We start from the raw sequence: 21,837 nt of genomic DNA, 5'->3' as shown, positions 1-21,837 counted from the left end.
TCAACGGACAGACGGAGCAGGTCTGGGTACCAAGCTCGCCTGAGCCAGTCTGGAGCAATGATTATGACCCGACGGCCCTCCATTCTGATCTTGCGCAGGACTCTGGGCAAGAGAGCTAGAGGGGGAAACACATAGCCCAGACGGAACTGGGACCAATCCTGAACCAGCGCGTCCGCTGCCAAGGCCTGAGGATCGTGGGAGCGAGCCACGTAAACCGGAACCTTGTTGTTGTGCCGGGATGCCATTAGATCCACTTCCGGAATGCCCCACTTGCGGCAGATTGACCGGAACACTGCCGGATGCAGGGCCCACTCGCCGCTGTCCACGGTTTGACGGCTGAGATAATCTGCCTCCCAGTTTTCTACGCCTGGGATGTGGACTGCGGATATGGTGGACTTGGAGTCCTCCGTCCACTGAAGGATACGTTGGACTTCCAACATTGCCAGGCGGCTGCGTGTCCCGCCCTGGTGATTGATGTAGGCAACTGCTGTCGCGTTGTCTGACTGGACTCGGATGTGCTTGCCCGCCAACAGGTGGTGAAAGGCTACGAGAGCTAGGAACACAGCTCTGATTTCCAGCACATTGATCGAGAGGGCTGATTCGGACGGAGTCCAAGTGCCCTGTGCTCGGTGGTGGAGAAATACTGCTCCCCAGCCGGAGAGACTGGCATCCGTGGTGAGGATCACCCAGGACGGAGACAGGAAGGAGCGTCCCTGAGACAGAGAGAGGGGCCGAAGCCACCACTGAAGAGAGCTCCTGGTCTGTGGCGACAGAGCCACTAGCCTGTGCAAGGAAGAGGTCCGCTTGTCCCAAAAGCGGAGAATGTCCAGCTGCAGAGGACGCAGATGGAACTGGGCAAAGGGAACCGCTTCCATTGACGCCACCATCTGACCCAGCACCTGCATGAGGTGCCTGATGGAATGACGGCGGGGCTTCAACAGAGAACGCACCGCCAGACGAAGGGACTGCTGTTTGACTAAGGGCAGCTTCACAAGTGCCGGCAGAGTCTCGAACTGCATCCCCAGGTACGCAAGTCCAGAGTGGACTTGGGCAGATTGACAAGCCACCCGAATTGAACAAGCGTGGCGAGAGTGAGTGAGACACTCCGCTGACAGTCTGCACTGGATGAAGCCTTGACTAGAAGGTCGTCCAGGTAAGGAATCACTGCCAACCCCTGGAGGTGCAGAACCGCAACCACTGCTGCCATGACCTTGGTGAATACACGAGGGGCCGTGGCTAACCCGAAGGGGAGAGCCACGAATTGGAAATGTTCCTCTCCGATTGCAAAACGTAGCCAACGCTGGTGTGAAACTGCAATTGGCACATGCAGATAGGCATCTCTGATGTCGATGGATGCTAGAAAATCTCCTTGGGTCATTGAGGCAATGACCGATCGCAGAGATTCCATGCGAAAGTGCCGCACCTGAACATGCTTGTTGAGAAGCTTGAGATCCAGGATGGGCCGGAAGGAACCGTCCTTTTTGGGGACTAGGAAGAGGTTTGAGTAGAAACCTCTGAACCGTTCCCGGGTGGGAACCGGAACAATCACTCCGTTGGCCTGCAAGGATGCCACGGCCTGTGAGAAGGCGGCGGCCTTGGAGCAGGGGAGAGTGGACATAAAAAATCTGTTTGGCGGGCTGGAAGAAAATTCTATCCTGTAGCCGTGGGAGATGATATCCCGCACCCACTGATCGGAGAAGTGTTGAAACCACACATCGCCAAAGTGGGAGAGCCTGCCACCGACCAAGGACGTTGCTGGCTCGGCCAGATAGTCAAGAGGAGGCTGCCTTAGGGGCAGCGGCTCCTCCGCTCTTCTGAGGACGCGGCTTCGCGCGCCAGCTGGGTTTTCGATCCTTGGCCGAGTTAGTGGACGAGGCCGAGGGCTTAGAGGACGACCAGTTGGAGGAACGAAAAGAACGAAACCTCGACTGGTTCCTGCCCTGGACAGGTTTTCTGGTTTTAGTTTGTGGCAAGGAAGTACTCTTCCCGCCAGTAGCTTCCTTAATAATTTCATCCAGTTGTTCACCAAACAGCCGGGACCCAGCAAAGGGGAGCCCAGCAAGGAACTTCTTGGAAGAAGCGTCTGCTTTCCACTCTCGAAGCCACAAGATCCTGCGGATCGCGAGGGAATTAGCGGAAGCCACCGCCGTGCGGTGAGAAGCCTCCAGAATGGCAGACATGGCATAGGATGAAAAAGCCGAAGCCTGGGAAGTTAAAGCAACCATTTCAGGTATAGAGTCCCTGGCGAGGGAATGTATCTCCGCCAGAGAAGCAGAGACTGCCTTAAGAGCCCACACTGCTGCAAAGGACGGGGAGAACGAGGCTCCTGCCGCCTCATATACAGATTTGGCCAGAAGGTCAACCTGGCGGTCAGTGGGATCCTTAAGAGAGGTGCCATCGGCCACAGACAACTGTCCGGGCTGAGATTCTAGATACAGGAGGATCTACCTTTGGTGAGTGAGCCCACTCCTTGACCACTTCTGGTGGAAAGGGAAAACGGTCATCAGAACTACGCTTTGGGAAGCGTTTGTCAGGACAGGCCCTGGGCTTGGTAACAGTGGCCTGAAAACTGGAGTGGTTAAAAAACATACTCCTTGCTCTCTTAGGTGAGGTAAACTGGTGTTTTTCTACCAGAGAGGCTTGTTCCTCTGACACTGGAGGATTGAGGTTCAGTACGGAGTTAATGGATGCAATCAAGTCACTAACATCCGCATCACCCTCAGATAAATCAATGGGGTACATAGATGTGGCGTCCGAGCCCACAGTAAAGGCATCCTCCTCGCCCTGCAATTCAGCTCGTGAATCAGAGCCGTGGGACGAGGAAGGAGAAGAGTCCCTGCGTCTCCGTTTAGGAGGACGGGGTCCGGGAACAGATAAAACATGCTCTGTGAGCTCCGCAGAGCGAGTCGGAGCAGCAGAGGCGCCCTGAGAAGGGGGCTGATGCATGGTCAGCAGAGTCCGGGACAGCTGTCCCATGGAGTCGGCAAAGGACTGGGAGATAGCTTTAGAAAACGATGCTACCCAAGCCGGGGGTTCAGCCACCGGGGCCGGAGCAGCCGGAGGGACCCCTGAGGAGGCTCCAGGCTGAGGCACCACCATGTTAGAGCAGGCATCACAATGTGGATATGTGCTCGGTTCACGCAGAATGAGCTGACATGCAGTGCAAATAGAGTAAAGCCTTGCTCCTAGTGAGAGACATGCTGCTGAGGTGGAGGCTCTGCAGTAAAGAATACACTCCTATAGAATGACCCCCTGAGAGTGTATAATAAAGCCCACAACCAGAGGTTGTGGCTTACCAGACCGCTTTTTGTGTGCCCTCCGGATTCCACAGCTCGGACCCCCAGTAGATGCAGAAGTTGCAGCAGCCAGCGCCAATCAGTGTGTAAACGCTGATAAAATGGCGCCGGAGTGAGGAGGGGGGGCGGGGTTTAGCCCAAGAGCAGGAACCGGAGGGCCAAGGAGAGATACAGGGGAGGGAAACATCTCCTCAGAGAGGAGTGTCCTCCCCTCTGCTGAACGGCCGGTGGGCGGCGCCGCACTGTTCACCTGCATGACTGACATGCAGGGGCAGTGAAATCGAAACTAGGCCGCATCTGAAGCCGGGGGCTAGATTTCTCCATGCGGCCGACGAGCAGGCACCCTCGGCGCGGTTCTCAGGAAAAAACCAGAGAACCGGCCGGAAATCACAGCAAAGTGACAAAACACACTCTCCCCACAATAAATATACCCGGGACCCCTGAATAACGTCTCAATACTTAGCTTATGAGACGCAGGGCCAGGTCCCTGGGGGGGGGGTAAACGCTCCGTCCGGCAGGATCCTGACAGGGCTGCGGATGGAGACCGGTCTCCTGCAAAGCAGAGAGAACCGTGATGGCTCCCACTTCAAGCCAGAGCCTCAGGGGATGGTGAAGGAGCGCGGCATGTGAAGGCTCCAGCCTTGTAAAATCAACCTTAACAGCACCGCCGACACAGTGGGGTGAGAAGGGACATGCTGGGAGTCCAGACTGGACCCGCTTTTCTTCCAACTCTTTGAAATCAAAAATCAAAAGAGAATGCATGTGTGTGTGACCTCCTGAACACAAAGCATTGAACTGGCTAGGACTGGCTACCAGGGGGTGTATATGCTAGGAGGGAGGAGCTACACTTTTGAGTGTAGTACTTTGTGTGTCCTCCGGAGGCAGAAGCTATACACCCATGGTCTGGGTCTCCCATAAGGAACGATGAAGAAATTGGAAATTGATATTAGCCTCATCCAATAAAATCATGACCTTTGGGGCCAGAATGAGGCTATCAGGTTTATTTTCATCATTTATTTCAGTCCTCCAGAATCTTGCTGGGATCATCATTATGGGAGGAAAGGCAATCACCTTGGTAAAATCTCTCAGAGCCATGGACAGAGCAAAGGAAAACGCCGAGAACTAGAAATGCCTGACCTGGTTGTTTATGTGTAAGGTCACGCTCAGATATTTCCGATGTACTATATAGATCGGGAGATGGTAATATGCGTCCTTCAGATCCAACACACTCATATAACAGCCCGGAAAAAGGACTTTTATAGCTGATCTTATCGACACCATTTTGAAAGGACGTAAACTAGAAATCTGTTCAGTTTCTTCAAATTGATGATGGTCCTGAAGAATCTGTCTGGTTTCCTTATCAAGAACTTAGCACCTACTTCCGTTTCAGATCGAGTACTTCTGTTTCCAGGGCTGCCTGCTGTTACAGCTACTTTCTGAGGGGACCTAAGACAAACAACTGTGGTGGAGCCATTAGAAATTCCAACTTGAGGCCTGACTATTCTATCCAAAATCCAACCTCTGGAAGAGATTTTCACCCAGGCAGGAAAGAAGAGAGCGAGTCCTCATCCTATCAGGGGAACAGTGTCACTGAGATGACTTTTTCCTTTTTGATTAGGGACTACCAAACATAAACTCTCAGTTCTTGATCTTTTTGTCAAACCACTTCTGATCTCTGGAAGGTCTTCTTTGACCTTATCTTCTCCTTTGAAAGGATCCCCTATATTGAGGGATGGACAGTTTAGGGAAGCCTTTTTTCCTATCACCTGCCTTGTTTATTAGGTCATCCAGAAAAAGGTCGAATAGGTTCTTACCGTCACACGAGATTTATTGTCCCCATGGCCTACACTTGAGCCACAGCACACTGCAGGCTGCATTTGACAAGCCCGCTGACCTGGTAGTCAACAGAATCTGCAGAGGTGTACGTAAACAAAGCTGCTCCCCCATGCAGAAGGAGAGGCCTGGATTTTACCCCTCGGCACATTGTCTTTAATCTGGTTTTCCAACTGGTCTACCCAGATCATCAAAGATTTAACTGTTGAAGTTGCGGAGATGGCCAGCTTCAAGGCCCTTGCCGAAGATTCCCAGGTTCGCTGAAGATTTCCTTCAGTCTTCATGTCTAAGGGATCCCTTAGGAGTCTGATATCCTTAAAAGGCAGTTAAGATCTCTTAGAAGATTTGGCGAATGTCACGTCCACCTTTGGAACTTCATTCCAGAAGGCCATTTCCTCATCCTCAAAAGGGTAATCTTTTTGATGACAAAGGCAATTACCCTCCTGCTCCCCCACTCTCTTTTAGTAAGAGCTTTAATTTTATCATTAACAGGGCAGTGGGGCCTTTTTTTCTGCACCGATCCCCCGAACATAATGTCCTGCACTGATCTTGGCGTCCTAACGTCAGTGGTGCCCATAGTGGCACTCACAGCTTTGACCAGAATGTCTGTGTCTTCAATAGACAAGCAGGACCTGCCTCCTGCACAGTCATGAGAGAAAGAGAAAAATACATCAGACTCAAATTCACCCCCGGACTTATCAGACTCACTCGAATCAGAGAATACTATCCTGGATATAGATTTATCCCACTTACCCCCCATTTGATGTATGAAGAATTTAAGGCTATGTGCGCACTAGAAAAGTGATTTTTCTCAAGAAAATTTCTTGAGAAACTTCTGGGAGTTGAAGATTACCGCATCTGCGGTAAAAAAAAAACGCACCAAAACCGCAGGAAAAACGCATGCAGATTTGCCGCAGGTTGGTCCCTGCGTTTTTTTTATGCTGTAACTGCAATAAATAATATAGATAATAGATAGATAATCGATAGATAGACAGACAGATAATGGATAGTGGGAAATAGATAATAGATGAGAAGAAGGGAATTTTGTTTACTTACCGTAAATTCCTTTTCTTCTAGCTCTAATTGGGAGACCCAGACAATTGGGTGTATAGGCTATGCCTCCGGAGGCCGCGCAAAGTATTACACTCAAAAGTGTTAAGCCCCTCCCCTTCTGCCTATACACCCCCCGTGCTCCCACGGGCTCCTCAGTTTTGGTGCAAAAGCAAGAAGGAGGAAAAAGAATTATAAACTGGTTTAAAGTAACTTCAATCCGAAGGAATATCGGAGAACTGAAACCATTCAACATGAACAACATGTGTACACAAAAAAACAGGGGCGGGTGCTGGGTCTCCCAATTAGAGCTAGAAGAAAAGGAATTTACGGTAAGTAAACAAAATTCCCTTCTTTGTCGCTCTATTGGGAGACCCAGACAATTGGGACGTCCAAAAGCAGTCCCTGGGTGGGTAAAATAATACCTCGTAAGAGAGCCGTAAAACGGCCCTTTCCTACAGGTGGGCAACCGCCGCCTGAAGGACTCGTCTACCTAGGCTGGCATCCGCCGAAGCATAGGTATGCACCTGATAGTGTTTCGTGAAAGTGTGCAGGCTCGACCAGGTAGCCGCCTGACACACCTGCTGAGCCGCAGCCTGGTGCCTCAAAGCCCAGGACGCGCCACGGCTCTGGTAGAATGGGCCCTCAGCCCTGATGGAACCGGAAGCCCAGCCGAACGGTAAGCTTCGAGAATTGGCTCCTTGATCCACCGAGCCAGGGTTGATTTGGAAACCTGTGACCCTTTACGCTGGCCAGCGACAAGGACAAAGAGTGCATCCGAGCGGCGCAGTGGCGCCGTACGAGAAATGTAGAGTCTGAGTGCTCTCACCAAATTCTAGCAAGTGCAAATCCTTTTCACATTGGTGAACTGGATGAGGATAAAAAGAAGGTAAGGAGATATCCTGATTGAGATGAAAGGAGGATACCCCCTTAGGGAGAAAATCCGGAACCGGACGTAGAACCACCTTGTCCTGGTGAAACACCAGGAAAGGGGCTTTGCACGACAATGCTGCTAGCTCAGACACTCGCCAAAGAGAAGTGACTGCTACTAGAAAAACCACTTTCTGCGAAAGTTGTGAGAGGGAAATATCTCTCATTGGCTTGAATGGTGGTTTCTGAAGAACCATCAGAACCCCGTTTAGATCCCAGGGTTCCAACGGCCGCTTGTAAGGTGGAACGATGTGACAAACCCCCTGCAGGAACGTGCGTACCTGTGGAAGCCTGGCTAGGCGCTTCTGGAAAAACACAGAGAGCGCTGAGACTTGTCCCTTAAGGGAGCCGAGCGACAAACTCTTTTCCAGTCCAGATTGAAAGAAGGACAGAAAAGTGGGCAAGGCAAAAGGCCAGGGAGAAAAAACCCTGAGCAGAGCACCACGACAGGAAAATTTTCCACGTCCTGTGGTAGATCTTGGCGGACGTTGGTTTCCTAGCCTGTCTCATAGTGGCAATGACGTCTTGAGATAACCCTGAAGACGCTAGGGTCCAGGACTCAATGGCCACACAGTCAGGTTGAGGGCCGCAGAATTCAGATGGAAAAAACGGCCCTCGAGATAGCAAGTCTGTTTGGTCTGGTAGTGTCCACGGTCGGCCGACCGTGAGATGCCACAGATCCGGGTACCACGACCACCTTGGCCAGTCTGGAGCGACGAGGATGGCGCGGCGGCAGTCGGTCCTGATCTTGCGTAACACTCTGGGCAACAGTGCCAGCGGAGGAAACACATAAGGGAGCTGAAACTGCGACCAATCCTGAACTAAGGCGTCTGCCGCCAGAGCTCTGGGATCTTGAGACCGTGCCATGAACATTGGTACCTTGTTGTTGTGCCGGGACGCCATGAGGTCGACGTCCGGCACCCCCCAGCCGCAACCGATCTCCTGAAACACGTCCGGGTGAAGGGACCATTCCCCTGCGTCCATGCCCTGGCAACTGAAATAATCTGCTTCCCAGTTTTCCACGCCTGGGATGTGAACTGCGGATATGGTGGATGCCGTGGCTTCCACCCACATCAAAATCCGCCGGACTTCCTGGAAGGCTTGCCGGCTGCGTGTGTCGCCTTGGTGGTTGAAGTATGCCACCGCTGTGGAATTGTCCGACTGAATTCGGATCTGCTTGCCCTCCAGCCACTGCTGGAACGCTTTCTGGGCAAGATACACTGCCCGTATGTCCAGAACGTTGATCTGAAGCGAGGACTCTTGCTGGGTCCACGTACCCTGAGCCCTGTGGTGGAGAAAAACCGCTCCCCACCCTGACAGACTCGCGTCTGTCGTGACTACTTCCCAGGATGGGGGTAGGAAGGATATCCCCTTCGATAATGAAGCGGGAAGAAGTCACCACCAAAGGGAAGCTTTGGTCGCCTGAGAGAGGGAGACGGTCCTGTCGAGGGACGTCGGCTTCCTGTCCCATTTGCGTAGGATGTCCCATTGAAGGGGACGCAGGTGAAACTGCGCGAAAGGGACTGCCTCCATTGCTGCCACCATCTTCCCCAGGAAGTGCATGAGGCGCCTCAAGGGGTGTGACTGGCCTTGAAGGAGAGATTGTACCCCTTTCTGTAGTGACTACTGCTTGATCAGCGGAAGCTTCACTATCGCTGAGAGGGTATGAAACTCCATGCCAAGATATGTCAGCGATTGGGCCGGTGTCAGATTTGACCTTGTAAAATTGATGATCCACCCGACACCCTGGAGAGACTCCAGGGTAGCGTCGAGGCTGTGTTGGCATGCCTCTTGAGAGGGTGCCTTGATCAGTATCCAAGTACGGAATCACCGAGTGACCCTGAGAGTGGAGGACCGCTACTACAGTAGCCATAACCTTGGTAAAAACCCGTGGGGCTGTTGCCAGGCCGAACGGCCGTGCCACGAATTGCAGGTGTTCATTTCCTATGGCGAAGCGCAAGAAGCGCTGGTGCTCTGGAGCAATCGGTACGTGGAGATAAGCATCTTTGATATCGATCGATGCAAGGAAATCTCTTTGGGACATTGAGGCGATGACGGAGCGGGGGGATTCCATCCTGAACCGTCTGGTTTTTACATGTTTGTTGAGCAGTTTCAGGTCCAGGACCGGGCGGAAAGACCCGTCCTCTTTTGGGACCACAAACAAGTTGGAGTAAAAACCGTGGCTCAGTTGCTGAAGAGGAACCGGGATCACCACTCCTTCTGCCTTCAGAGTGCGCAGCGCCTGCAGAAGAGCCTCGGCTCGCTAGTGAGGCAGGGATGACCTGAAGAATCGAGTCGGGAGACGAGAGGTGAACTCTATCTTGTAACCGTGAGACAGAATGTCTCTCACCCAGCGGTCTTTTATTTGTGGCAGCCAGGTGTCGCAAAGCGGGAAAGCCTGCCACCGACCGAGGATGCTACTAGAGGAGGTCGAAAGTCATGAGGAAGCCGCTTTGTTAGCGGCGCCTCCGGTGGCCTATTAAGGACGTGACTTAGACCGCCATGCATCAGAGTTCTTTTGTTCTTTCTGAGACCTTTTGGACGAGGAGAATTGGGACCTGCCCGCGCCCTGAAAGGACCGAGACCTCGACTGCCCTCTCCTCCGTTGGGGTATGTCCTGTTTGGACTGGGGTAAGGATGTATCCTTTCCCTTGGATTGTTTGATGATTTCATCCAGACGCTCGCCAAACAGCCTGTCGCCAGAAATTGGCAAACTGGTTAAGCGCTTTTTGGAAGCAGAATCTGCCTTCCATTCCCGTAGCCACAAGGCCCTGCGGAGTACCACCGAATTGGCGGCCGCGACCGCCGTACGGCTCGCAGAGTCCAGGACAGCAATAATAGCGTAAGACGCAATTGCCGAGGTCTGGGTGGTAATGGATGCCACTTGTGGCGCGGCCGTGCATGTGGCTGCTTCAATTTGTGCTTGACCTGCTGAGATAGCTTGTAGCGCCCATACAGCTGCGAATGCTGGGGCAAAAGAAGCTCCGATAGCTTCATAGATGGATTTCAACCAGAGCTCCATCTGCCTGTCAGTGGCATCCTTGAACGAGGCCCCCTCGTCCACTGCAAGTATGGATCTAGCCGCCAGTCTGGAGATTGGAGGATCCACTTTGGGACACTGAGTCCAACCTTTAACCACGTCAGGGGGAAAAGGATAACGTGTATCCTTAAGGCGCTTAGAAAAAACGCTTATCTGGACAAGCATGATGATTCTGGACTGCCTCTCTGAAATCAGAGTGGTCTAGAAACATACTCGGTGTAAGAGAAGCTGACTCCTCCGCCGGAGGAGCTGAGGGAGAAATATCCAGCATTTGATCGATGGACGCAATAAGAACGTTCAGTATGGCGTCCCCGTCTGGAGTATTAAGATTGAGAGCGCCCTCAGGATCAGAATCCTGATCAGCTGTCTCCACAGTATCAACCAGAGATTCCCCCCGCTGAGACCCTGAACAATATGATGTCGAGGGAAATTCTAAGCGAGCCCGCTTAGTCGGTCTGGGGCTGGGGTCTAAGTCAGAACCCTCAGCCTGGGATGTATGAGATACCCCTTGTTGGTCCAACTGAGGGGGGCCAGGGAACAATGATTCAACAGAGTCCCTTTGCTGAGATACCGGCCTGGACTGCAAGGCTTCTAGTATCTTAGCCATAGTCTCAGAGAGTTTTGCAAACTCCGTCCCCGTCACTAGGACAGTGTCAACAGGTGGCTCCCCCTGGGCCCCTCTTAGCAGAGGCCCTGGCTGAAGAAGTGTCACAGGGGCCGATATTGCACACAATGAGGGTCAATGGAACCTGCCGGCAGCTGGGTCGTACAAGCGACGCAGGCAGCATAATAAGCCTGTGTTTTTGGCACCCCTGCCTTTTGTGGGCGCCATGCTATTGTTTTCCCTGAGTAACACACTAGGGTATATAGCCAGAATGAACTGTGCTCATACAGTGTAAAATATATACTAAAAACAAATAATGTATCAGTACACTACAGCACCATGAGGCTAGCACCAACAGGTGCTGCTTACCATCCGCCTAAAGCGGTTATGAGGCCACCAGAGACCGTGTCTGGGTCTCTCAGGGTTTGTCCCTCTCTGCAGCGTCGTAGGAGCTGACAGGAAATGGCTGCGGCGTCCTGACGAGAGGAGGGAGCCGTGGGCGTAGCCGAGGTGCTCACACTGTGCACAGTGAGGGGAGTGGAGTATGGAAATCATACTCCAGCCCTCAGTGCTGCTCTTCCGTGCAGCGTCCCGCCCTTCCCCTGCCTGTCAGGGCTGAGGGCGGGAGAAAGGGAAACTAGGCCGCAAGCCAAGCCGGGGACTCGAGTATAAGCGTGGCCGCCGTAAAAGCGCGGCTAACGCCGAAGTCCCCGGCGAACTACAAGTCCCAGCCGCGCCGCAGTTTCCCATGGCAGCGGCGGTTAGTGCGGTAGCCCCTACATATAAACACACTCAGCGACGCTGAGTGTGTAATGGCACAGTTTAAACCGGTCCCCCGGTGCACTAGCACACCCAGCAAAGCTGAGGTGTTGCCGTGCGCGGTCCCCACAGGGATACAGAGTACCTTCACGTAGCAGGGCCATGTCCCTGAACGGTACCCGGCTCCTTCCAGCAGGCTCCATAGGAGTTGTGGATGAAGCACGGTCTCAGTGCCTGGAGACCGATAGGATCCCACTTCACCCAGAGCCCTGAGGGGGATGGGGAAGGAAAACAGCATGTGGGCTCCAGCCTCCGTACCCGCAATGGATACCTCAACCTTAACAACACCGCCGACAAGAGTGGGGTGAGAAGGGAGCATGCTGGGGGCCCTATATGGGCCCACTTTTCTTCCAACCGACATAGTCAGCAGCTACTGCTGACTAATCTGTGGAGCTGTGCTGTGCGTGTCTGACCTCCTTCGCACAAAGCAAAAAACTGAGGAGCCCGTGGGAGCACGGGGGGTGTATAGGCAGAAGGGGAGGGGCTTAACACTTTTAAGTGTAATACTTTGTGCGGCCTCCGGAGGCATAGCCTATACACCCAATTGTCTGGGTCTCCCAATAGAGCGACAAAAAAAAACCTATATAATGTCCCACCTCCTTGCATATTCTAAGCTGGCACCCTTTAGTGACTTTCATGTGGCACTAAAGGGTGCTTAGCCTTGTATTTAGCCAAAAAATAAATAATTAAAAAAAACAAAAAACGACGTGAGGTCCCACCTATCTTGTGTAGCCAGCTAGGGTAAAGCAGACGGCTGCAGCCTGCAGACCACAGCTGGCAGCTTCACCTTGGCTAGTAATCCAAAACAGAGGGCACCCCACGCTGTTATTTTACATTAAATAATTAATTTAAAACAAAAAACGTGGGGTTCCCCCCAAATTGGATCACCAGCCAAGGTAAAGCGGACAGCTGTGGTCTGGTATTCGCAGACTAGGGAGGTCCACCGTTATTGGACACTCCCCAGCCTACAAATAGCAGGCCACAGCCGTCCCAGAAGTGGTGCATCCATTAGACGTGCCAAGTCTGGCGCTTTGCCCCAACTCATCCCGTTGCCCTGGTGTTGTGGCAAACGAGGTAATATATGGGGTTAATGCCACCTGGCATCAGGCCCTGGGGTTAGTGATGTCAAGCGTCTATCAGATACCTGACATCACCAACCCAGTCAGTAAGAAATAAAAACAACAGACAAAAAAAAAAGTTTTAATTTGAAAAAACACTGGCCAAAACATTCCCTCTTTCACCAATTTATTGAAAAGAACAATCAATTCCAGGTCCGGCGTAATCCAATAAGGGAGTCCCAGGACGATCCATACCATAGTCACTGTCCCAGTCAATGAAGAACAGAATGTTTCCCAATGGCTGGGAGAGTAGTGCAGTGACCTGAGCTAACATCAATAGTTCAGCCGAGGTCACTGCAGGGGATGACTAGCGCTGCCGTCAGGAGGTTAGATGAGATCATTACCTGCAGTGACGATCTCCTGCTCTCCTGACGTCAGCGCTGTCACTGACTTCTATGCCCACTGCTTTCTCAGCAAAGAATCGCGGGAGCCTGTGACGTCATCGCTATTGACAGTCTCAGGCCGTCCGCTAGACGTCATGTGAGAACGCAGTGGGCATAGAAGGCAGTGTCAGCGCTGACGTCAGGAGAGCAGGAGATCGTCACTGCAGGTAATGATCTCATCTAACCTCCTGACAGCAGCGCTCATCATCCCCGCGGCTGCACGCACTGCAGTGTGAGAACCTGCTGATATCGCAGTGCGGACAGCCGCGGGGCTGGAGTGGGACACAGACTGCACGGGCACCCGCCGGAGGTCACACGGAAGTGCTTCCGTGCGGCGTTCAGGGAGTGTGATGTGTGTGTGTTTATGCTCTGCTCCGCTTCCTCTTCCTGTCATAATGACATCACTTCCCTGCAAAAAGCAGTCAGTGATGAGCATTACCACAGGTAAACCGCGGCTATACTGAACATCATTTGCTACCTACGGTATACAAGCGGTATTTCGTGATTGCATTATAGTGAATGGAGTGAAATACCGCAGGTACCTGCGGAAAAGTAGTGTCATGCACATTTTCTCAAGAAATTCTGCAGAAAGAATTTTCTTGAGAAAAAAAAAAACGCAGTGTGCGTACAGCTATTTTTTTCCCATAGGTTTTGCTAGGAAATGTCTGCAGAAAGATTACAAACATTTCTCAAGAAATTTCTGAAGCAAAACCGCAGGTAAAACCGTAGGTAAAAACGCAGTGTGCGCACAGGGCCTAAGGGAATTTTTAACATCAGCTTTAATGACTGATCACCGGTCCATAGGAAAGGTTGGGGACTTATTGCATATGGTCTGCTGGATACATACTGCACAGAGCCTTTTCTGCCATGAGCTAGGAAAATTACATCTGCAGAATGCCAACTCCTTGTTCTTAAGCTTCATGGAACATTTCCTAGGTCTTTCATCGTGATTAACAACAAAACAAAGAAAAAGGGAGGGGGGAAGCCTACTACTTTGATGAACTTTTCTGCAGATCAATCACCATCAGAAAATGTAATAAGGGTACTGGGTCTGGAGGAAGGACCAAATCACCAGAGTGCTGTTCCCTGGAGGCTCTGGATCCATCCCGATCCACTCCACTTCTCTGGCTGGTCTTACTGTCGCTCCCTGTGTCTCTGATGCGACTGCCACTTTCAATGTCTGTGGTAACGCTGCCACAGACCAAGCTGCACTTGACGATCTTCCATAGCCAAGCCAGAAGGATAGCCAAAGCCTAAACCTGCTCTCAGGCAGTCAGACCTCAATTTTAAATCATGGATCAGCCAAGAGTTGCTCCTTCTGGCCAGTGCCTCCTCTGGACCCCCCAGAAGTGAATTGTTTCTTCTGGGTCAGAAGTCCCTTTAGCATGTCCCCCTGCACACTCCTAATTGCTCAACCCAGCGCAGACATAGCCGGTGATGCTGGCGTGCTGAGCGAGGGCACCTCCAACTGCGCGCCCCACACATGGGCAGACCCAGCCCATGTTGCCATCACACATCATCCGGGGGCCTTTTCCATACACCCCTCACAAGCGCAATCCTGGATAACAAGGCGGTCTGCAGCACCAGGATGCCACCACCTTTCTGCTCGCCAGCTAGAGCCCCCACTGAATGCGCTACGGTACTTCCATGCCCATTAATTCAGCTGCCTCACATGGCGGAACAGCACAGGAGTCGCTCCCTGGCCCATGTATAGTTTTCCTTAATCGCACTTCTGTGTAGGTTCCCTACAAGGACAGAAATCCAACTGAGGAGGGGGAAATGTTCTGCCCTTTTATACAGTAGGTTTCCTGTCTTTATGGGGTGGATCCCTCTCTTGTGTGGTGCTGTCATGGGGGAAAGGAAAGCAAAGTTTGCCACTTAAATTAGACACGTTTTTGGTATTGATGTAATCGTACTGACTTGGAGAATCATATTAGCAGGTCATTATCACCACATAATGAACGCCATAAAAACCCATAAAACTATTGTGACCTTTTGGGGCAACTTTCCATCACTTGGAAAAAAATTTCCCTATTTTCCAATACCGTGTTTCCACGAAAGTAAGACCCTGTCTTACATTAATTTTACCCCAAAAAGTCCCACCCTGTCTTACTTTCGGGGGAGGTCTTACATTAGCCGAAAAAAAAATGACAATTTCTTTTTAACCAATAAATTAACATTTATTAACATGCTGAAGAGTCGGTCATCACCAAACAGTAGAATAAAACAAATGTAGCGTATCAAGAATATCTTGTTACTACCGTGTTACCCCATAACAGGGCCGTATCCCACTGCACACAGCCCCATACCCCATAACAGTGCCGTATCCCACTGCACACAGCCCCATACCCCATAACAGTGCCGTATCCCACTGCACACAGCCCCACACCCCATAACAGTGCTGTATCCCACTGCACACAGCCCCACACCCCATAACAGTGCTGTATCCCACTGCACACAGCCCCACACCCCATAACAGTGCTGTATCCCACTGCACACAGCCCCACACCCCATAACAGTGCTGTATCCCACTGCACACAGCCCCATACCCCATAACAGTGCTGTATCCCACTGCACACAGCCCCACACCCCATAACAGTGCTGTATCCCACTGCACACAGCCCCACACCCCATAACAGTGCCGTATCCCACTGCACACAGCCCCATACCCTATACAGTACATGTTTCCCTACTTGGTTTTTAAATGCTGGATGTTTTCCTCTGCGGTTCGGCTGTGGGTGCGGAAAGCCTGTGCTGCAGGGAACACTGTGCCAATCAGCAGGGAAACAGCGGTGACATGGGGCTGGGGCGGCCAATTACAGCCCGAGCAGCTGGGCCAATCAGCGCTCGAGCCGGGGGCCGGCGGTGACGTGGGGAGCAGGGGCGGCCAATGAGCTGTTGAGCTGGGCGGATTGCGGGGTTAACACGGCGAGTTAACCCCATGAGCGCTGGACCCGCCCAGCTGCACCTGAGGACACCTCTGGAGCCTGGGGACCCAATGGGGGACAGCGGCGGCCCAAAGGTAAGGGCCTTACATTTCACAGTGGCCCCCCAACCCTGCCTTACATTCGGGGGAGGCCTTACATTGAAGGACCCCCCCGTAATCCCCACCCTGTCTTACTTTCGGGGGGTCCTACTTTCGGGGAAACACGGTATGCTAAATGGTAAAACGTATAGTGTCATTGTAAACTACAATAAGCCCTCATACGGCTATGTGGATGGAAAAAAAAAAATATAAAGGTAAGAAAGAAGGGTAGGAAAACCAAAAACATAAAATTAATAGGGGTAGTCTATAAGTCGGGAAGGGGTTGTCTAGAAGTCTCAGGAAGAAATGTGCTACCAGTCTCTCCTCATAAGATCTCCTCCTCTCCTCCTCTCTCATTCGCTCCTCACGCAACCGACTCCAAGACTTCTCCCGAGCATCCCCAGTCTCCTGGAACTCGCTGCCTCAACACGTCAGACTATCCCCTACCCTTGCAAACTTCAAACGGAACCTGAAAACTCATCTGTTCAGAAATGCCTACAATCTACAATGAACTCGCTGCCGCCCGACCACCGTGCGGAGCTGCCGCCCGACCACCGTGCGGAGCTGCCGCCCGACCACCGTGCGGAGCTGCCGCCTGACCTACACCCCACCTATTGTCTCCTCCCCATAATCCTATAGAATGTAAGCCCGCAAGGGTAGGGCCCTCTTCCCTCTGTACTAGTCTGTCTACTGTAACTTGTATACGTATTTTGTATGTAACCCCCTTCTCATGTACAGCACCATGGAATTAATGGTGCTCTATAAATAAATAATAATAATAATAATAATAATAATAATAAGTGATGTGTCCGGCCTCGGGCTTGTTGATTGCTTTAAATAGAAACAAACTCCTTGTCTTCAGGTTCCAACATTACCTTTGATCCCTGGTAGGTCAATGCTGGCGTGTTCATGGATACCAATGCCATTTCTGATTATTCTTAGTGAACCTTCCTTAAAGGCTCCAGAGCAGGTAACAAGCTGCAGAAAAAACAAAAAAGAAATAAAAAATATGCAAAAGATGCAAAGAAATTATAAGGCTTACTTAAGAAAAAAAATAGGTGTTAATCTGTTAATCTCACCTGTCCCTGACCTTGTCGCTCAAGGTCTACAACACACATGTCCACAATGGGGCCCAAGTTAGTGAAAGTCTCCATGGCCACAACATAGGAGCCCTGCTCGTTGCTGTCTGCAGTAAGCTACAAAGAGACAAAAGGAAGCGAAAAACATTAATTATTGGTTATTATGAGGATAACAAGAAGGACAAGACACAAACATAGGCATTAAGTATGCAAAGTAGTGTTAACGTTTAAGACAAGTGTGCACAAAATCCTGCAAAGTAAGAATGATTCCTAAAAGAAAAGTGTTAATTTCTTTTTATCAATTAACAAAATGCAAAGTAAATGAAGAAAGGAGAAATATGAATCAAAATCTGATTTGACCAGCCTGTGCCTTCAACACAGCACAGGTCTTCTCTGTACACTTGTCCAGTTTTTCAAGGAACTCGGCGCGGAGGTTGTTCCAAACATTATGCTTGGATGGTTAGTACTCGTAATGAGCAGTCAGACACTTTGACGGGCTCGACTTATTTACCAAGCATAATGGAAGATCTTCTGCTTAAGTTCCCAATTGACTTTCATTATACTTGGAACATGGGTGGAGCCCGTCCAAGCATGCGACTGCCCGTTACATGTACCTGAGCATGGTAGGGCTCGCTCAATCACTACTGATCACAGATCTTCTGTGTATGAGGCTTGTGAAAATCCCTCTCCCTCTAATCCCAGAAACAGAATCATGTAATGCATGGAATCAACTTTGTCTTTTCATGTAATCCCAGGCAGGGTGGATGAGGAGGAGATCAGGCCTGTGTGTGGCCGGATCGTCACCTCCACGACTCCTTGTTCTTCTGTACACTGAAGATAGTTCTTAACATTTTCTGTATGTTTGGGGTCATTGTGCTGCTGTAGAATAAATCTGGAGACAATCATACGCCTCCCTCATAATATTGCATGATCTGTATTTCTCAGCATTAATCTTGAGCAAATCCCCAACTCCAATTGTTGAAATTCCGCCACAAATTTGTAAGGACCCTCCACCATGCTTCACTGTTACATGCAGACACTTGTGTTGCTTTACAGCTCTTCTGCGAAAAACATGTTCTCATATTAGAGACAAATGTTTACATCAGTCCAGACCACCTGCTGCCATTTTACTGGACCCAAAATTCTATACTTTTGTGCATAGTTAAGTCCCTTGTCCATGTTTCCATGTCAAAACTTGTGTTGTGGATGCAATTCTTCCATGAAGACCACTTTGGACCAGACTTCTCCAAACAATAGATGGGTGTAGCTGGATCCCCCTGATTGCTGCCAGTTCTGAGCTGGCGCCACTGCTGGGTAACTTCTAATTTAGGAATGAAGTAATCATAATGAGTCTTTCATCTCCTGCATGAAGTTTCCTGGGCCGACCCTTGTGTATACGATCCTCAACGTTGTCCTTTTCTTGGGCGTCCTCAATGATCACTACTTTATGTCAAACAACTTTTTATCTTGATGTGCTAAAAATCCTCACATATACAGTACCCTGTGAATATTATACAAGGGGTGCTGAACAATGACAAAATACTCAGGTTGAAACTAGGCCAGGATTGTCACTTTAGACTACACAGACTGATACCACAGGGGGATGCCATGTCTTAAGTGGTGATACTTAGTCCTTTATTAGAGGTGCTAGATGTATGCTTCATTACACCTGTCACCAGGTTTTTGCTCCCCCATCTGAGAGCAGCATAATGTAGAGACAGACCCTGATTCCAGCGATGTATCACTTACTGCGCTGCTTGCTGCACTTTTAATACAATCAATGTTTTATCTGCTGCAAGTTGCCTGTGTGAGGATGTCACCCATACCACTCACTAGCAGCTGTGTACACTGTTCATAGGCAGAAAGCTGCCAGTGGTGAGGGCAGGGTTCACAGAGCTCATGAATATGGAGGACTATAAGACAGCATGTTTATTAGTCCTCTAGTGATAATCTCCTGCTGATAAAACAGTGATTTTATTAAAACTACAGTTACAGCTCAACAAGTGACATCTCTGGAATCAGGATCTCTGCCCCTATATCATGCTGCTCTCAGATTAGGTGGCTAAACCTGGTGACCGATTCCCTTTAATATTGATTAAATGCATACCTTTCCAAACACAGCATCCTTACACCATAAGCCATCAATCCCAGATGAAACACAGTACCATGATATGGATAAATATTAGAAAGGTCACACCTCACTTAATTTTGTGTATGTTGACCTGTGATATAATTGATTACCAGTTAAGAATTTTTTCCAAACAAGAATGAATGGAGCCACTCTCAGCCAAGGGTCTTCTCATTACTATAGGAGGCTGGAAACTATTTGCAGCTTTTTTTCGTCATCTTCATTCAGCTATGCAAGGCCAAACACCATTATTGTTAGACTTAACGGGTTAAAATAAGGGTTTCAAAAATTACTGTTGACTTTGGGAGCCACTTAGGCTAAGTTCACATTTCCGCTAAAATGTATCAGTCACAATCCGCTGCTCTTGTAAACAACGGAATCCGTTTAGCGGATTCCGTTGCTCCCATAGACTTGTATGAGCAGCGGATTGTGACTGATGATGCTGCGTTGCACCCTACGACTGACCGCCGAGCGGGCGGAACACAGCATGTAACGTTTTTTGAGCAGCGCGATCCGTCGGATTTCGCTGCGCATGCTCTCTGGCTCCCTGCACACGTCACCAGCTTTGGTTGGTTACCCGATATTTACCCTGGTTACGGTGCAAGGAGCCAGCGCTAAGCGGTGTAGGCCCGTAACCAAGGTAAATATCGGGTAACCAAGGTAAACATCGGGTGCTTTGCTACCCGATATTTAGTCTGGTTACGTGTGCAGGGAGACCGACACTTCCCCGCTCGGCCCCGCCCCCTCCCGCACTCCGCACATGTGTGTATACACACACACTCACACATACACTCACCTGTCCCAACCATGTAGACAAGCACTGCCACTGACACCCTCGTCTGGCCCCGCCCCCCGCTCGGCTCCGCCCCCTCCCGCACTCCGCATGTGCACACACATACATCCATACATCCATACATACATACATGTGCACACACACACACTCACTCATACACTCACCTGTCCACAGCCATGCAGACCGCAACACTGCCACTGACAACCTCAGCGCCTGGCCCCGCCCCCGCTTGGCTCCGCCCCCTCCCGCATTCAGCATGTGTATACACACACACACACACACACACTCAACTGTCCTGCAGTCCCTGCGGCACTGACGTCCTCAGTGCCACGGCCCCGCTCAGTTCCCCCCCCCCCCCCGAACTCCGCCCCCCGCACACAACGGAATCCGACAAAGAATTCTGTTCTTTGTCATCCGTTGTACAGCGCATCAGTCACATGCGTCAAGCGACGCATGTGACTGATACAAAACAACGGAGATGTGAACTTAGCCTTAGACAATTCCTTGAGCAAGGCAAATGTTTTTAGTAGTCTTATGTGAAATGGCCACTGTAGTGTCAGACAACGTCTCATCTGATAACGTGCTGAATGGGTACTCTGCAAATAATCTTTTTGTCTCTGCTCCAGGTCTCCAGTCTGACAAACTGCAAACAGCCAATATAGGAAGGCAGACCATTGGGTCATAGAAGGAGCAATGATTAAAAAATGTACGTCTGGAATACCATGGTGTGAACAGGGTGCAAGACCCAAAATATACAACTAAATAATAGGATAAAGAGTTACACACCAGTCACAATGTATAGGGGAATAATGAAAAGCAGAGCTGCTACGGGAATGCTAGACTGAAAAATACAATGGACTATCTGAAAAAAGTGAAAAACATGAAAATGGTATCTGCATAGCTGCTATGAATAATAGGAATAATAAAACAAAAAGAGGGCGCTCCTGTGTGAAATCCTAAGGTACAATCAAGACAGTGTGATGGACACACTCACCTGGTACAACGCTGGGGAGATAGCCGAAGGGAGTTGCACAGTGTACCGCTTGGCATCAGCGGGGATAACGTCCTCTCACCCCGCAGGAGTCCTGACCTGGGCGGCTGCTCACACGATCGGTAAATCCACGTGGGTTTCAAAGCTGCCGGACCAACATTAAGCTGCAGATCCTCCTCTGGGATAGACGGACCCGTCGGTAAGATGCCGGTGACTCACCAGCCCTTCAGGTAGGCGTTGAAGGATTTAGGACAAGTCCTGGGTTCGCTGCAGCAGCCCCGTGAACTCCAAAAGGAGATAACGATCAGAGAATGAAAAGAAAAAAATCACGGTATCGGCTGCGCTGCTAGAGAAGAAGTAGATGGTATATTCTCAAGGATTTTATTAAAGATACAGATAACTATGCCACAACGCGTTTCGGGGATACATATTCCCCCTTCCTAGCAGCGTTCATACAGAGTAATATCCTTTATATACATAAAATTTGATTAAATTAGCGGTCCCACACCCTTTAATCAATTTAACACACAAAATAGTGAAGGCATTGAAAAAAATCAATCAATTAGCAGGGTTTGTAGGGACCACTGCTGATAAAGATCAATTCATGTAGTCATATTGAACAGCATTATTGAACATAAAATATGTATTAAAAAAATTAAACTAGATACAGATAAAATTATACACTTAAAATATATCAATATATATATATATATATATATATAATATATATATCAATATATCAATATTA

At 50.1% G+C, this 21,837-nt stretch overlaps 2 protein-coding genes across 2 annotated transcripts in view; one reads left to right on the top strand and one right to left on the bottom strand.

The window, feature by feature from the left end:
- TKFC (triokinase and FMN cyclase) overlaps positions 1 to 21,837 on the top strand; it is a 742,129-nt gene that overhangs the window by 605,568 nt on the left and 114,724 nt on the right. The window lies entirely within an intron of this gene.
- Positions 1 to 21,837, bottom strand: part of DDB1 (damage specific DNA binding protein 1) — a 91,649-nt gene that overhangs the window by 36,322 nt on the left and 33,490 nt on the right. The window contains exons 8-9 of the mRNA XM_075325272.1: positions 17,178 to 17,294; positions 16,974 to 17,076 (exon numbers count right to left, since the gene is read on the bottom strand). Of these exons, the coding sequence (XP_075181387.1) occupies positions 16,974 to 17,076; positions 17,178 to 17,294 (220 nt within the window). The remainder of the gene's footprint in view (positions 1 to 16,973; positions 17,077 to 17,177; positions 17,295 to 21,837) is intronic.

The sequence above is a fragment of the Anomaloglossus baeobatrachus genome, chromosome 10, assembly GCF_048569485.1.
Source record: "Anomaloglossus baeobatrachus isolate aAnoBae1 chromosome 10, aAnoBae1.hap1, whole genome shotgun sequence".
NCBI classification, from domain to species: Eukaryota; Metazoa; Chordata; class Amphibia; order Anura; family Aromobatidae; genus Anomaloglossus; species Anomaloglossus baeobatrachus.
The sequence above is the reverse complement of the archived record's forward strand: the minus strand, read 5'-3'. Positions and strand labels throughout refer to the sequence as shown.